This window comes from Bactrocera dorsalis, chromosome 1 (assembly GCF_023373825.1).
Source record: "Bactrocera dorsalis isolate Fly_Bdor chromosome 1, ASM2337382v1, whole genome shotgun sequence".
NCBI classification, from domain to species: Eukaryota; Metazoa; Arthropoda; class Insecta; order Diptera; family Tephritidae; genus Bactrocera; species Bactrocera dorsalis.
In genome coordinates, this window is record NC_064303.1 from 18741171 (window position 1) to 18757784 (window position 16614).

The window sequence follows — 16614 nt, forward strand, 5'->3', positions numbered from 1 at the left end:
GTTTTCTCTGAATAAAATGACAGCTCTTGAATCTCTTCAGGTTGCTCTTTGCCACAAATGCGGCATTTTTGTTTGTTTACATACTCATTGAGACAGAAATGGGCTTCATAGCTGAACAAAATTTGGCTCGAAAACGTTGGATCTTCTTGGAACTATTTAAGAGCCCATAGAGCGAAGCGATTTCGGTTGGGAAGGCCGAGCGCATTGCCTTTGCACAAGTTGTATTTTGTAAGCTTTAAAATTAAGATTTCGACGTAAAATGCGGCAAGTCTTTCCATTCGTCGGTCCGAGTTGCTGCGAACAAATCGACTATCCTCGGACTTCGTGTACACTATATATATTTATATATATTTTCTTCACTGTCAAACACAGTCTCAATGCATAAGTGAACCGGTAACGTGATCAAACCCTTTCGTTATACTTCTTAATCCTTTTAACAATATTTTTCTATTAATATTTGATAACAAACATCAAAAATCCTAATGCCTTTTAACCAACCAAAATCCTCTGTCAAAACGACGCTTCGTGAGAGTCACACAAAAATAAAAAATAATTTTAATTTTTGGTTCAAACACCGACTCTCCGACGTCTTACCAAGCATTACATGCCCGCACTGCGAATAACGGCACGCTGCTCCTTAGCAGCTCACTTCCGTGCGCTGTGACAACAACGTAAACGTGAAAAAGTTTCATACTTTCATTTCGTTCATAATTAAAAATTAATGAAGAAATTTATAATTTTCGAAACTGGGACAAAAATAATTGGCTGCCACAGCTATGGCTGCAGGAAGGAAATTGTCAATATGCGGCGGTGTTGCACTATAAGTACAACGCAACACTGCCATGGTTATGATGTTGTTGTTGGTGGCATACGCTCAGCACTCAGCTATCTCTGCCATCGCTGGCTCGTAATGACAGCAGTTTGCTGAAGTTCGTTCGTACCTATATACATTACTGTACATACTGTATATAGTATACAATATTATATGTATGGTTTGTATATGCGTGTGCGTACTGTAGCAAGTGCGAAAGATAGCAACAACACTGCTGCCAACTACACTTACAGCAGCAACAACAGCAGTGAAGCTAATGTTTTTTAATTACTTTCCATTACGTACATTTTATATCGATAAATTTCATGGGATTAAAAAAGCACATAACTTTCACATTAAAAAATAAATTTTAAGCGAATAATGAAAATGTGGCAAGCTAGTTTTAGTAAAAGTTTTAATTTTTAAATTGAAATGTATGCGCTGCTCCTGCTAATGGTTTGATAATTTTTGTGTAATAGCAGTAATCGTTGTAGGGATCCGAGTCAGTGTAGTGACAGTTAGTTTGTTTGGATGCTTTCGAAATATTATAGAAGCGATACATTGTGAATTGCACAAATATGATTTATAATACCCAATTTCCAATTTATTTAATAAGCAATTTAAACATATGAAAATTTAAAAATACAAAATTTTTAGTGTTACTTGCATTCGGTTGGAAAATATCTCCCTTCCGCTTTTTTGCTCTTTATTCAATGTTTTATATGATTACAGTGATCGGATTTAGTTCAAATATGCGCCGTTTCGTTCGATAATCTGTTTCCATCTAGACGGTAACTTCGTAATACCCCCTCCTTATTTGCGAAGAACTCGGACAACCACTTTTCACAAGCCTCTGTTGAGTTCATCTTTACAACAACAAGGGCGTTCGCCATGGACAGGAACAGGTGGTAATCACTTGTCGCTATGTCCGGGCTATATGGTGGATCTGATAAAACCTCCCATCCGAGCTCGCATAGCTTCTGACGAGTCTTAAACGAATTATTAGGTGTCTGGCGTTGTCCTGGTGGAACACTACACCCTTCCTATTGGCCAATGCTGGACGCTTCTGGTCGATTGCCTACTTCAAGCGGTCCAGTTGTTCGAAGTAGATGGTAGAATTAAGCGTTTGGCCATATAGGAGCAGTTCATAGTGGATTATTCCTTTCCAATCCCACCAAACACACAGCAAAACCTTTCTGGCCGTCAATCCCGGCTTGACCACTGTTTGGGGCGATTCACCGGCCTTCGACCACGACCGTTTTTACACTCTCGCAACAAAGTTGCTAAGGAGAGTATTATAGTTTTGTTCACATAACGGTTGTTTGTAAGTCCTAAAACTAAAAGAGTCAGATATAGGGTTATATATACCAAAGTGATCAGGGTGACGAGTAGAGTTGAAATCCGGATGTCTGTCTGTTCGTCCGTCTGTCCGTCCGTCCGTGCAAGCTGTAACTTGAGTAAAAATTGAGCTATCATGAAACTTGGTACACGTATTTCTTGGCTCCATAAGAATGTTAAGTTCGAAGATGGGCAAAATCGGCCAACTGCCACGCCCACAAAATGGCGAAAACTGAAAACCTATAAAGTATCATAACTAAGCCATAAATAAAGATATTAAAGTGAAATATGGCACAAAGGATCGCATTAGGGAGGGGCATATTTGGATGTTTTTTTTTTTGGAAAAGTGGGCGTGGCCCCGGCGTGGTTTTTTGTACATATCTCGGAAACTACTATAGCTATGTCAACTAAACTCTATAGAGTCGTTTCCTTCAGGTATTTCCATATACAGTTCAAAAATGGAAGAAATCGGATAAAATTCACTCCCACCTCCCATACAAAGGTTATGTTGAAAATCACTAAAAGTGCGTTAACCGACTAACAAAAAACGTCAGAAACACTAAATTTAGCCCTTCCTTACTTGTTGCATGATATTATCGTATGTGATCCATTTTACGTCGCCAGTCACCATTCGCTTCAAAAATGGGTCGAATTCGTTCCGTTTCAGCAGCATATCGCAGACGTTGATTCGGTCCAGAAGGTTTTTTTGCGTCAAATTATGTGGCACTCAAACATCAAGCTTTGTAAACAGCAAATGTAAACAGATGATATTTTTCTTAAGCGTAAACATGAGATATATCGGTGATAAATAGCATATACAACTTACCCATTTACCCCGATGACACAGTGCGGAGTCGGCCTGGGCCCTGCCAGAAGTAAGCCCATATTGTTCTTCTACGACGAACACGATAAAATGGGTTACAACTTCTCCATATTTCTGGGCATTAATCATCCCATCAGTAAAGGATCGCGGATATAAAAAGAAAAGCAGGATGCTTAACCGTTCTCGTCACACAATTTTCGGCGAAACGTTCCCCCGGAAATCGACAAACATACGGAAATACTCGTTGCAGTGCAAATTAAATCTGCTCTCATCCGACCATATTATTGTTTTTCACTGTTCCAAGGACCAACTACGGTGCGTTTTCGCCCATTCCAAACCATACTACTGCAACCTCCTCTGTACTGTTTTCGCACTTATTGTCACATTATATGGCTTCTCTAAGTCCCATCTTATCTCTTTAGAGGTTTTATAGCGATCCTTTAAAGATATTCTATGGATAACACCATTGCTGAGGTGTCTACCTCCTAGTCTCAATTCTACTACAACACTCCAAGCGATCGTTCTGGTTAATTTTTACACTCTTGCAACCAGTTGCTACATGGTATTATAGATTTGTTCACCTAGCGGTTGTACTCATCACCTAAAACTAATCGAGATAGATATAGTGTTATATATATCTATAAATGATCAGGGTGACGAGAAAAGTTGAAATCAGGTTGACTGTCTGTGTGTCCCAAAAAATAAGGTGACATTGTATTTATTTTGAAAATTTTTTATTTATTCTTCCAAATCAATTTCATCCCCTTCAAAGTAATCCCCTCCCGATGCAATGCACTTATACCAACGGATTTTTCAATCTTCGAAACACTGGATGTAGTCACTTTCCGGGATGGCCTTCAGTTCCGTCTTCGCTGCGGCTTGAATCTCCTCTATCGTATAAAAACGATGTCCCCGGAGCGGTCTTTTGAGCTTGGTGAACAGCCAGAAGTCACACGGCGCCAGATCAGGTGAATACGGTGGTTGCGGAACGACATAGGTTGAGTTTCTGGCGAAATGATCACGAATTAGGAGGGCAGTATGGGATGGTGCATTATCGTGGTGTAAAAACCAAGAATTGTCTTTCCACAATTCCGGCCTTTTTAGGCGGATAGCGTTACGCAAACGACGCATAACGTTCAAATAATATTCCTTGTTGACTGTTTGACCGGTTGGAAGGAATTCATTATGTACAACACCACGATAATCGAAGAAAACAGTCAACATGACCTTGATTTTTGAGCGACTTTGGCGCGATTTTTTTGATCTTGGCTCTCTTTTGGCACGATATTCGCCCGATTGATCGGTTGTTTCGGGGTCGTAAGCATAGATCCAATTCTCCTCGCCAGTTATAATGCATTTCATGACACCCTGGTAGTCGGAAAACATCGTTTCACACACTTCAACGCGACGCTTTTTTTCCAAAAAATTCAATGTTTTCGGTACCAGTCGAGATTTGACGCGCTTGAGGCCCAAAACATCCTTCAAAATGGTATTGGCTGAGCCTTTCGATATGCCAACTTCATCAGCAAGGTCTCTAATTGTTAATCGACGGTTTTTCAACACCAAATCTTTGATTTGTTGAACGTGAGCTTCGTCGGTTGAGGTTGATGGTCGACCTGGACGCTCTTCATCTTGGACACGTTCACGGCCGGCTTGGCACTCACTATACCACTTGTAAACATTTTTTTTAGACATAGCCTCATCACCAAAGGCTTTCTGCACCATCCTCAACGTATCCGCCGCAGAAAATTGATTGCGTAAACCAAATTTAATGCAAATTCTTTGCTCAACAAATTTCGACATCGCAAAAAACGATCTCAAACACGAATGAATATTTTGACATGAAAATTTTTTGGCATAAAAAAAAAATAATTCTCCAAATCCTTCGACGCGCGCAGTTTAAATTCAAATGTCACCATATTTTTTGGGCACAGTATACGTTCCTTAGTATTTCGAGTTCGTAAATGGGCGTAATCAAACCGCTGCCACGCCCACAAACCGCCATTAACCGAAAACCTATAAAGTGCCATAACTAAGCACTAAATTAAGATACAAAACTCATATTTGGCACAAAGGATCGCTGTAGCAAGTGGCACCTGTGGAAATTTTTTTTTTTACGAAAGGTGTGTGCACGGTTTGTTCCGCACAAATTGACTGACGACCAAAAATTGCTCAGAATCCAACATTCAATTCGATGCTTGTGACCGATTATTTGACCAAAAATCACATTTTAACCATTAACCACTCCCCGCATTCGCCTGATATGGCACCGTGCGACTTCTTCCTTTTCGAGAAAATGCATTTGACCATGAAAGGACGTAGAGGCCTCATTCAAAAGGCTTGCACCGGAATACTGGCGGCGATACCGGCCAACGAGCTAGAACACTCTTTCGACATGCTTTTGGACCGTGCAAAAAGCTGTATTGAAGCAGAAAGAAACTATTTTGATTAAAATAAATTGATTTTGCCGAAAGAAGCATTTCTTCCGTTTTTTTTAAGTCCTGTTTACTTTGGAACACACCTTGTATATGGTTTTAGATATCTTTTGGGTCCAAATAATTTATTACACAAAGTTAAGTCGTAAGCCAAATATGAAGTAAATCGGTTGACAAATATATCTATAACTATCTCAATAAAAATAAAGTTTTAAAACAATTTTAGTTTTATGTCGAGATGCCATAGCGTATGCTTAATCCCATGGTTCAATTATAAATTGGTGTTATTTCATTAAATTTTCAAACCAAATGTCTGGCTATTTACTACTACTATGAGAAGTTAGATATTTTTTCAAACAAAAAATGTTTCTCCACTCTACTCATCTTTTCGCAGAAAATTTAACAATTATGCACAAATCTTCCCAAGATTACGACTACCCACTGCAATGTGACTTTGGAAAAGCTTTTCACCTCGGTTGGCAAAGCATAGAAAGCTACGCAATTAACCAACCAACTCACATTTATAATGCAAGTAATGCTCGTGCGCTGGCACAAAACGCCTCCAGGCCAACAGCACTTAAAGCCTTAACCCTTTTCGCCAATTTTAATAACAAGCAAAACTACTATGAATACGAGCATTATGAGCGTTGGCGCACAATGCCGCACAACAAAAGCACGAAATAAAGTATACGAAATAACTAAAGCAAATAAAATGACAGATAAATGTGTTTTTACTGTTTTTTCTCTTTCTTTCTTTTTTTTTGCGAAAGCTGCGCTTATATAAAATGTTTGCCCAAAGGCAGATGAGCGCGAATGAATAAAAAGTGCAAATAACTAGCCGAACAGCAGCCACAGAGCAGAGCTGAGCTATGCCGGGCTGAGTGGCAATGAGTTGAGCAGAGCTTGCTGTAAGCCACCCGCGCTAAGGAGAATTACTTTAGCGTGAATTTACTACCACTACAACAGCAACAACAACAACAACAGACGTATCTAACGTTGAGTGCAAGTGTGAGCGCTCTGGCCACCTTGAGCGCGGTTAGTGCGGGGGCTAGGCAAGCGCTGTAGTCGCACTAGCTCGTATTTTCACATTTGCGCGTAATCCGCGCACCAGGCGTATAAATTTTCATTTAGCGCGTATTTTCCACACGAAATCGTACGGATGGGATTTAGAAAATTTTCGGTGTTGCACTCAGACAGTATATTTTTTTGGTGTTGCAAGCGTTTTTTATGTACAGTAAAAATTTTGCAGATGTCTTATTTGTAGTTTTTATTATTGTTTTTTTTTTTTGCTTTTTATTTTTTGGGGTTTGTTGCCGCCAACTATCATTTTAATTTCGCCCATACTTTTGTGCGCAAATTTTCAGTTAGTTTTGTGTGAAGCTTTTAAGTACTTTTTCCAGTCAATTCTGTTGGCATTTAATTTGCAGCTGCCTTACCGACAGTGACGCTGTGCCAGCGTATGTACGAAGGCGGTCCAATAAGTACGTAGTCTCAAAAAGAAAATGTAGATTTTCGAAAAAATGTCCATTATTTCGCGACACAGTTCATTTTAAGTTGATCCATGGTCTGTCCATCTAAAAAATACAATTCGAGGTTCCCCACTTTTTTAAAGAAAAAACACAGAAATTTCATATTTAATGGGGAATGTTTATTTTCATTAAAAAGCATATTCTTTGACATTTATTTTTTGAAACTTACCTCTTTCAAATGTTGACCGCAGCTACGTATCAAATGGTCTTTCCATTGAGTCCAATTTTCGATGACCCGTTCCAGCATTTCGACTGTTGACTGGCGAATAACACGCTTGATGTTTTGCACCAAGGCCTGAGTCGAAAAGGGATTGTCCGCATAGACTTTAGACTTATCCCCTCAGAAAAAAGTCTTACAGTGTGATATCTCACGATCTTGATGGCCAATCGACCGAACCAAAACGTGAAATTATCTCTTCACCAAAGTGTTCTCTCAATAAATCCACTGATTGCTGCCACGTGTGGAAAGTGTCGCCAACTTGTTGAAACCAAATGCCGCCGAGATCATGAGCTTCAATATCGGGCATCAAATAGTCAATTATCATGACGGAATAACGGTCGTCATTGATGGTTACGTTCTCACTAATTTTTGAAGCTTCCACCGGCTCACAAACCCCACCAAAACGATTTTTTTCTGTATGAAATCGTAGCTCTTAAATATCTTCAGCTTGTTCTTGGTCCCAAATGCGGCAACTTTGTGTCTTTACATACCCATTGAGCCAGAAATGGACCTCATCGCTTAACAAAATTTGGCTCGAAAACGTTGGATCTTCTTGGAACTATTCAATAGCCCATAGAGCAAAGCGATATTGCTTGGGAAGGTCGAGCGGCTTCAGTTCTTGAACAAAATGTATTTTTTACGCTTTCAATTTAAGATCTCGACGTAAATTGCACCAAGTTATTCCATACGTAACTCTGAGTTGCTGCGAACGGCGCCGAATCGACTCTCCACGGTCTTCTTGTATACTCTCAGCAACGGCTGCTATATTTTCTTAACAATTTTCTGTTCGACGAGTGACTTTTTAAAAGATGGCTTCTGGTTTCCAAAAAAAAGTCACCAAAATAGTGGTGGTTTTCTGTAATTCGGCATAAAAACCCTGCGGCCATTTTTGCCATAAAGCTAGTCGATGTAGATCTCACTTTCTGAATCGAGAAAGTGTTGACGCTCAAATTTCAGCCAATGTGACTGCTCGAAAGTCTGCTGAGAAGTGGTCTCTCGGTTTCGCATCTTTGATGAAGATCCCAATTTGTGAATCCCAAAATAAGGGTGACCATCACCTTCTCGGCCGATAAGCCGGTCCTTTTCGGTGCAAGTTCGTCGAATGGAATCCACTGTTTCGATTGTTCCTTGGTCTTTGTTGCGCCGATGATCATGAGCCAAAGCAGAACCTGATGATGATATCTCAGTTGCGAATCTTTGATAAAGATTCCACTTTGTGAATCCCAAAATAAGGGTGACCATCACCTTCTCGGCCGATAAGCCGGTCCTCTTCGGTGCAAGTTCGTCGAATGGAATCCACTGTTTCGATTGTTCCTTGGTCTTTGTTGCGCCGATGATCACGAGCCAAAGCAGAACCGTATGATGATATCTCAGTTGCGAATCTTTGATAAAGATTCCACTTTGTGAATCCCATCCCTCTTCATCTTCTGAGCAGGTACGCCGGATGGATTCCACTGTTTCCACTGTTCATAGGCCTTTGATGCTGCGATGGTCACGAACCAAAGCAGAATCTCCTTCGATTTCATACTTAGTTCACAGTTGATATTCTTCGACCACAATCACATCTTGTTAATTCCAGATAAAGGATATCACCTTTTCGGCTGGTATTATCGTCTTACCCTTAGTCGGAGCTACATAGTTCATCAAGTTAAGTTCACGGTTTCGTCTGTTTTTTAGTCTTTGATGTGGCTTGGTCAGAAATAATCTTTTTCGGAAGACCTGAAACTATGCTCGATATCATGGTTGTGCGTCTTCGATGAAGTTCACACTTCGTGAATCCTAGCAAAAGTAAGTTCATCACCTTTCCGGCTGGTATGACAATTTTTCCTTTCACTGGAGTAGGTACGCCATATATACATAGTCTACGGTTTCCATTGTTGTTTGGTTCTGATATGGCGATAATTACAATATAAAATATAATCTCTTTCGAATTCCATAAAATTCCACAATATGCATGTATTGGGATGTAATTTATGTACATACTTAGATCATGAACCACACTGTCTTTTGGGATGCCTACTGTCCCCAGCTGTACAACTTCAATTGGCGGTGTACCATGAATAGATTGAGGACTTTTGTTATATATCGTCCGAGTCAAAGATTCGAATCATCGACCGATGTTCCTTTTATTCGATTTCACTGAAATCCCACTTTCTTTACCTTGAGTCTAATTAGACTGAAATTTTAACAAAAACCATTTACGGAAACCGTCTACTACACGATAGAGAAATTCTCTTGCGATAATGCCGCCTTCGGCTGGTCGTTCCAAGTGCTTATCGAACCGTCCTCAAACAGGTTTGTGTGTCAGCGCTTTTATGTGGCTGTCTACGCGTCGCCGTTTTTTGATAATAATTTTCTGTGAAAAGTACAAATTGGCCGTAAAAGTGCGGTTTAGGGGCCACAGTTTTTTTGCCACTCGCCTGCTCACTTTTTTATTATATTCCATTTCTCTGGCAAATATTTGTTCCTTTTTACCTTTTTACTCCTTTTGATGAGCTTTAGTGCAGCTGCAGCGCTGTCGCGGTGAGGGTAGCATAGCGTCTACTGTGGCTGACAGCAAACACTCATATCTCTTTCGTATAGCAAACTGATTGTGTGGCGCAAACTAAAATAGTAGAAGACTAAATAGACTAAATAGACAAAAACAAAAACAATCAAAAAAGGCGGCAAGCCAAAAAAGCACGGGAGCAATGACTGAAATGAATAGAAAGCAATGACTGCGTGAATGGGCGCATGAATGAATGACTAACTAAATGGCTTGACTGTATGAGTCTGGCCGAAAGCGTCGGTTGGATTAAGTTGCCACAAGCACACATACACAACCTAACTCACCAAATGGCAATGAAATGACTCTGAAGTTTAGTTTAGAAATCCGAAAATTAAAATGGCATGTTGTAAGTCGGTAGAGAGTCATTGAAATGAATCCTTAATGGCAGGCAAAGTATTCAAATTATTTTCGGCCGCCACCCCAAGCCAAGCGAACGCTTTAAACTATGAATATTTTGATTGAGTGGGTAGTGTAATTAATTATGTGAATAAATAAATTATGACTTAAATATTCAGCCTTGATTTAGCTGCCTTTTACGAATTTATATGAATTAATCGTGTACTGGGTTTTATAAATTTGAAAATAAAAAAAGGTATAGATTAGGTTCTTCTTCTTCTTTATTGACATAGACACCGGTTGAGCGGTTATAGCCGAGTTTACAACGGCAAATACTGCGTTGAATACTCTCAGAGCTGTAGTGTTTTCATTCATTCGGACGACATTATCTAGAGTCTCAAGAAGCACTTCTCTTGTGCAAACGGTACCTGCTCTCCGATTACGTAGCGACCTACAGATCCTGGATGTTAAATATATATACTTATGTATATACATGCGAATAGAAAATACATCTCCTCAACAACAAAATGCTGGAATTCATCAGATTATTGGACCTATGTGAGTTCGTGTGCAGAGGGCAGAGCCAAATTGATCTTAGGACGCTTGCACACCACCAATAGTCTAAGAAGATTTTTCGTCCTTTATCATTCTTAATACCTTTCGCAGAAGGTGTGTGCATCATCGTAACCTTATTTCATGCGCCAGCAGATTGTTTCTATGATCTCTATTGAAACAGCCCCTAAAAGAGATTTACACCAATGAACTTAGCTACCCTAGAATATTGTCATAAGATACGTTCCATCCTGCTATATATTTACTATACGTAACCGGACGATGGAAACATGCTTCCCCTAAACATTTGCAACGACGATGATAAAATTTCGACATACTACATACAATAACTCAAAAATGTTGAGCGTTACGTTTGATCTTTAACAGGATACCCCAAATGGCTAGCCTCTCAGTAGCACCTGGTGCAAAAACGTAGTTGAAGAAGATCCCTAAAGTCGGAACAGCGTACTCCGGACTATTAAAAAATGTCTTTATATCGGCTGTCGATCTTCCGCATAGTGAGGACCGCATTCTTCTTTCGGCTAAGAAACATCACGCACTCCTGTTGAAGCTGTTTCTGCTAGGGTGCTTTCGAAAACCCCCTTTTTGTCATATGCTTGAAGCGAAACGGACCCTTGGCACATGAAGGGAACGTTGTTACAATACTACTATGAGAACAAAATAGTAAGGCTTTGTCCATTATTTTTTAATACTTAATTTATTTTTTATAACCCGTCAAGTAATGTTCCTTGGCCCCAATACATTTGTGCCAACGTTTTTTCCAATCCTCGAAGCAGTTGTTCCGAGAATTTCCGGAATAGCCTTCAATTCACGTTTAATGTCTTTAATTGATTCAAAACCGTTTCCCCGGAGTGGTCGTTTGAGTTTGCTGGACAGCCAGAAGTTCCACGGAGCTAAAACAAGCGAATACGGTGATTTCGGCACGATAATTCTTGAAAATTTGGCGAAAACTCACAAAAAATCAAAGCAGTATGTGACGGTGCAATATCATAGTGCAAAAACCAAGAGTCTTGGGCTCAGAATTCCGGTATCTTTTTATGAATTGCTTCGCGCAAACGACGCATGACACTCAAATAGTATTCCTTGTTGACAGTTTGGTCAGGCGTAAAGAATTCGTAGTGCACTACACTTCGTTAATCGAAGTTTGTCAACATAAGTTTGATTTTTGACCTGCTTTGACGTGGTATTTTCGTTTTCGGCTCACCTTTAACACGATATTCGTCTGTCTTCAGGTCGTAAACATAGACTCAGGATTCATCGCCAGTAACAATACGTTTCATAACATCCCAGTAGTCGGAAAGCATTGTTTCACAGATGTTAACGCGATGCTGTTTTTCGAAAAAATTTAATGATTTTGGAATCAACCGTGCTTTAACTTCCATCAGGCCCAAATGATCTTTCAAAATGATTTTCGCTGATCCTTTCGATATTCTAACAATGCCAGTAAGATCCTTGACTGTTAATCGTCGTTTCCCAACTCCAATTCCTTTATTTTATTGAAGTATTGATCATCGGTAGATGACGGATGGCCATCGTCCTGGACGTGGTTCGTCGTCAACGCGTTCTTGACCCTCTTTGAATAACTTATATCAATCGACAAGAAGGTTTTAATTGACTCCTTTCCAGTCAATGCCGTCTATGGAATCGAAATCATCGAAGATTCGAATTATTTTACCCAGAATAGGCCCTCATGATACTAAGAACCACTTTACCATTGAAATTTGCAATAGTACAGCAAAATTGCATATCTAAATAGTGTCATATCTTTATAAACACTTGAGTTATGAATAAAAGGATTTAAAAATCTTTACGTGATATTATTATTCATGAACAGTTTTAAACTCTTAACAGCAAAATTTCCGCAACTCATTGCCTATAAGTATCAAAATTATTCTCTAAAATATACTAAGCACCTATAGCGTTCTGAAATTACTTTTCTAGCGAAATTTGGAACATTTTAAAAGAATCTCGACAATTAATAAATATTTTGTAGAGTGTTTAGTAAATGTCAGAAATTTCTATAAAGAATAAGTGAATATGGTTTCAACAACACACTCAGCAGTAACATCAACACAATACTTTTCAAAGCGTCGTCAACAACTTTCACCAAACTCTCCCCTAGTGAAAACTTGAGCAGACCTGTGTGATTTGTCATTGACAAGTGTCAAGTCAATACGAAACACAGCTGTGCGAAAATTAGTGCATTCGTGCGTATAAGTGAAAATGCAGATGTTGTGGTTGTTAATGAAATTATATTAAATTAAAAATGATTTTCATTGAGAAAGTTCACTTAAAATATTTATTAACACATTGAATAGTTTTAATAATCGAAAATATTTCTTTTTATAGAAGTAGTAGAGGTACTTTCTTTGACGGTGATGAGGCTCATTGGGTATATTAACAAGCCAAATTTCCGCATTTGGGTCGAAGAGCAACCTTAAGAGCTTCAAGAACTGCCATTTTATCCAGAAAAAGAATTGTTTGGTGAAATAATCGATCCATATTTCTTCAAAAATGATGCCGGAGAAAAGATAACCGTCAATGGTGACCGTTATCGCACCGACTATTTGAGGCTCGTCATCTCAGCGACACTTGGTTTCAAAAAGACGGCGCCACTTCCCACACATCGCATCAATCAAAGGCTTTGTTGAGAGAACACTTCGGTGTGCAGATAATTTCACATTTTGAGTCGGTCGATTGGCCACTAAGATCATGTCATACGAGTATCACATCGTTAGACTTTTTTCTGAGGAAATATGTAAATTCTTAAGTCTATGCGAGCAATCCCGCTTCGAATTAGACCTTGGAGAAAAACATCACGTCTGTCATTCGCTAGTTCTTCTTCTTTACTGGCGTAGGCATCGCTTACGAGATTATAGCCGAGTTAACAACAGCGCGCCAGTCGTTGCTTTTTTTCGCTACGTGGCGCCAATTGGACATTCCAAGCGAAGCCAGGTCTTTCTCTACTTGGTCCTTCCAACGGAGTGGAGGTTTTCCTCTTCCTCTGCTTACCGCGGCGGGTACTGCGTCGAATACTTTCAGAGCTGGAGTGTTTTCATCCATCCGGACAATATGACCTAGCCAGCGTAGCCGCTGTCTTTTAATTCGCTGAACTATGTCAATGTCGTCATATATCTCGTACAGCTCATCGTGCGCAAAGGACCATAAATCTTTCGCAGAATTTTTCTCTCGAAAACTCGCAACGTCGACTCAGCCGCTGTTGACATCGTCCAAGCCTCTGCACCATATAGCAGGACGGGAATTATGAGAGACTTATAGAGTTTGGTTTTTGTCTGTCGAGAGAGGACTTTGCTTCTCAATTGCCTACTCAGTCCGAAGTAGCACCTGTTGGCAAGAGTTATCCTGCGTTGGATTTCTAGGCTGACATTGTTGGTGGTGTTTACGCTGGTTCCAAGATAGACGAAATTATCTACAACTTCAAAGTTATGACTGTCAACAGTGACGTGAGTGCCAAGTCGCGAGTGCGACGACTGTTTGTTTGATGACAGGAGATATTTCGTCTTGCCCTCGTTCACTGCCAGACCCATTCGTTTTGCTTCCTTGTCCAGCCTGGAGAAAGCAGAACTAACGGCGCGGGTGTTGAGGCCGATGATATCAATATCATCGGCATACGCCAGCAGCTGTACACTCTTATAAAAGATTGTACCTGCTCGATTAAGTTCTGCAGCTCGAACTATTTTCTCCAGCAGCAGATTGAAAAAGTCGCACGATAGGAGTCGCCTTGTCTGAAACCTCGTTTGGTATCGAACGGCTCGGAGAGGTTCTTCCCGATCCTGACGGAGCTTTTGGTGCCGCTCAACGTCAGTTTACACAGCCGTATCAGTTTTGCGGGGATACCAAATTCAGACATCGCGGCATAAAGGCAGCTCCTTTTCGTGCTGTCGAAAGCAGCTTTGAAATCGACGAAGAGGTGGTGTGTATCGATTCTCCTTTCACGGGTCTTTTCCAAGATTTGGCGCATGGTGAATATCTGGTCGGTTGTTGATTTGCCAGGTCTAAAGCCACACTGATAAGGTCCAATCAGTTCGTTGACGGTGGGCTTTAATCTTTCACACAATACGCTCGATAGAACCTTATATGCGATGCGGAGGATGGAGTCATGTGTAGAAGTTCACGCAAGTGAGGAAAGTTTTATGATCGTCATTCACTTGGGAGTGGCCAGAAACGATTCTTTTACATATGACTCAAGCCGCTCACGGCTTCCGGTCTTTGGCCAAGTATCCTCTGGGTAGCCTAAGAACATCCGTTTGAAGGCGAGCTAAAGTGAGAAGGCGAAACATCCCCTGCATAGGGTTTGTGCGCTGGGTTTGGGACCCGCCACGTAAAAAAACACCCCCAATGAAAAGGAACAACAAGCCTCGGATGAGTGACCCCCCTTTTGATGACGACCATTCGCTAGTTACCACTAGAAATAATCGAACGAGTCATCGAAAATTGGACTCAACGGATAGATTATATGAAACGTAACCGCGGCCAACATTTGAAAGAGATTATCCTGAAAAAATAAATGCCAAAGAATGATTTTTCGAATGACAATAAACATTCCCCATTAAATTTGAGGTTTATGTGTTTTTTTTTTAAGTAGATACCTCGAAATGGATAACTCTTTATTAGTTTTATTAAAATTGTAATCGATTTTTAAACCGATTATTAAAATTTTCTTCTCTTTATCTATTTTCAGGGCAAATTCACATCGAAATCGGATGTTTGGTCCTTTGCGGTAACGCTTTGGGAGATATTAACTTTTGCACGCGAACAACCCTACGAACATTTATCGGATGAGAAGGTGATCGAGAATATCGGACATATCTATGCGGATGATAAGCTGCATGTGAGTCATTAACAACTAACAATTATTATAAATATTATCTAAAGAACAACATTTAGCGCTATAAATATATATATACTATTTCGAATATATAATAAGTATACATCAATTCTCCCTTCTCTCACCACCAGGAACTACTGCCGATGCCACTAAATTGTCCGCGTGAAATTTACGATTTAATGTGCGAGTGCTGGCAGCGCAACGAATCGAGTCGACCGAATTTCCGTGAGATTCATCTATTTCTACAGCGTAAAAATTTGGGCTTCAAGCCCAACAACACAATGCATTACTAAAGTGTTGATGTGTTACAAAAAAAAAAACAAAAACCAACGATTTATAAAACTGCTAGTGAACTTTCTAAAGTAAAAACGAAGAATACATGTAAAAAATTGTCTGCATAAAATCACAATGATTGGCGTCGCCTGCAGGGCCGTGAATACTTAGTATTTAAATTAAAGATTATAAATTTAATTTATAAGTAAAGCAAAACTCGGCGAATTTAACACTTAAAGGCATAGTAGTATGTAGCAAGAGCTACAGTGTGTGTGAAGAAACACAAAACTTTGGTTTAATCAGTAGATAAGTAACTAAATAAGTAGGCGCATAAGGTATGCTGTCATTACAGAAATATAATTTATAAACAAACTTGTATGTATTTATAGTTATGTAATTAATTATTTTACGCTCAACGGCGAATATTCATCGAAAAGACGAATAATGATAACGAGGTTATGTAATTTTATTGAAGATTTTATTTTTTTTTTGCCACAGTTTCATACAAAATTAAGGTAACTTCACTTCGTCGAATCGATGAAAATTAATTTCGCCTCTAAAGTGTTCATATTTTCTTTTCAGAAAACTAAAAAGTGTGCCATATTTTCATAAAAATTGAATAGCTACACCTTCCTTGAAATTGAGGAAGCTCTCCTCTAACGTCCTACCGCAGGTGGTCTTAACTGCACTGGACCATCTTGGGATTGAATGAAACCTCAAACACCTCATTTTCAATCTTCTATGCGACAGAGTATTGAAACGGAATAGGGAAACGCACGCGCTCGACGAAATGTGAGTAGGAAAACCTCTCTCCTCTTCTATAGATCCTGATCGTTAACAACCTGCTTAAAAAACTTGAAGATCTTGGTTGCCAGGTGG

At 39.7% G+C, this 16614-nt stretch overlaps 1 protein-coding gene across 3 annotated transcripts in view; it reads left to right on the top strand.

The window, feature by feature from the left end:
• Positions 1-16086, top strand: part of LOC105233382 (discoidin domain-containing receptor 2) — a 486209-nt gene extending 470123 nt beyond the window's left edge. For all 3 annotated transcript variants that reach the window (XM_049457497.1, XM_049457512.1, XM_049457502.1), the window contains 2 exons: positions 15316-15465; positions 15594-16086. In XM_049457497.1, the coding sequence (XP_049313454.1) occupies positions 15316-15465; positions 15594-15755 (312 nt within the window). In that variant the 3' untranslated portion in view covers positions 15756-16086. The remainder of the gene's footprint in view (positions 1-15315; positions 15466-15593) is intronic.
• The last annotated feature ends 528 nt before the right edge of the window (positions 16087-16614 follow it).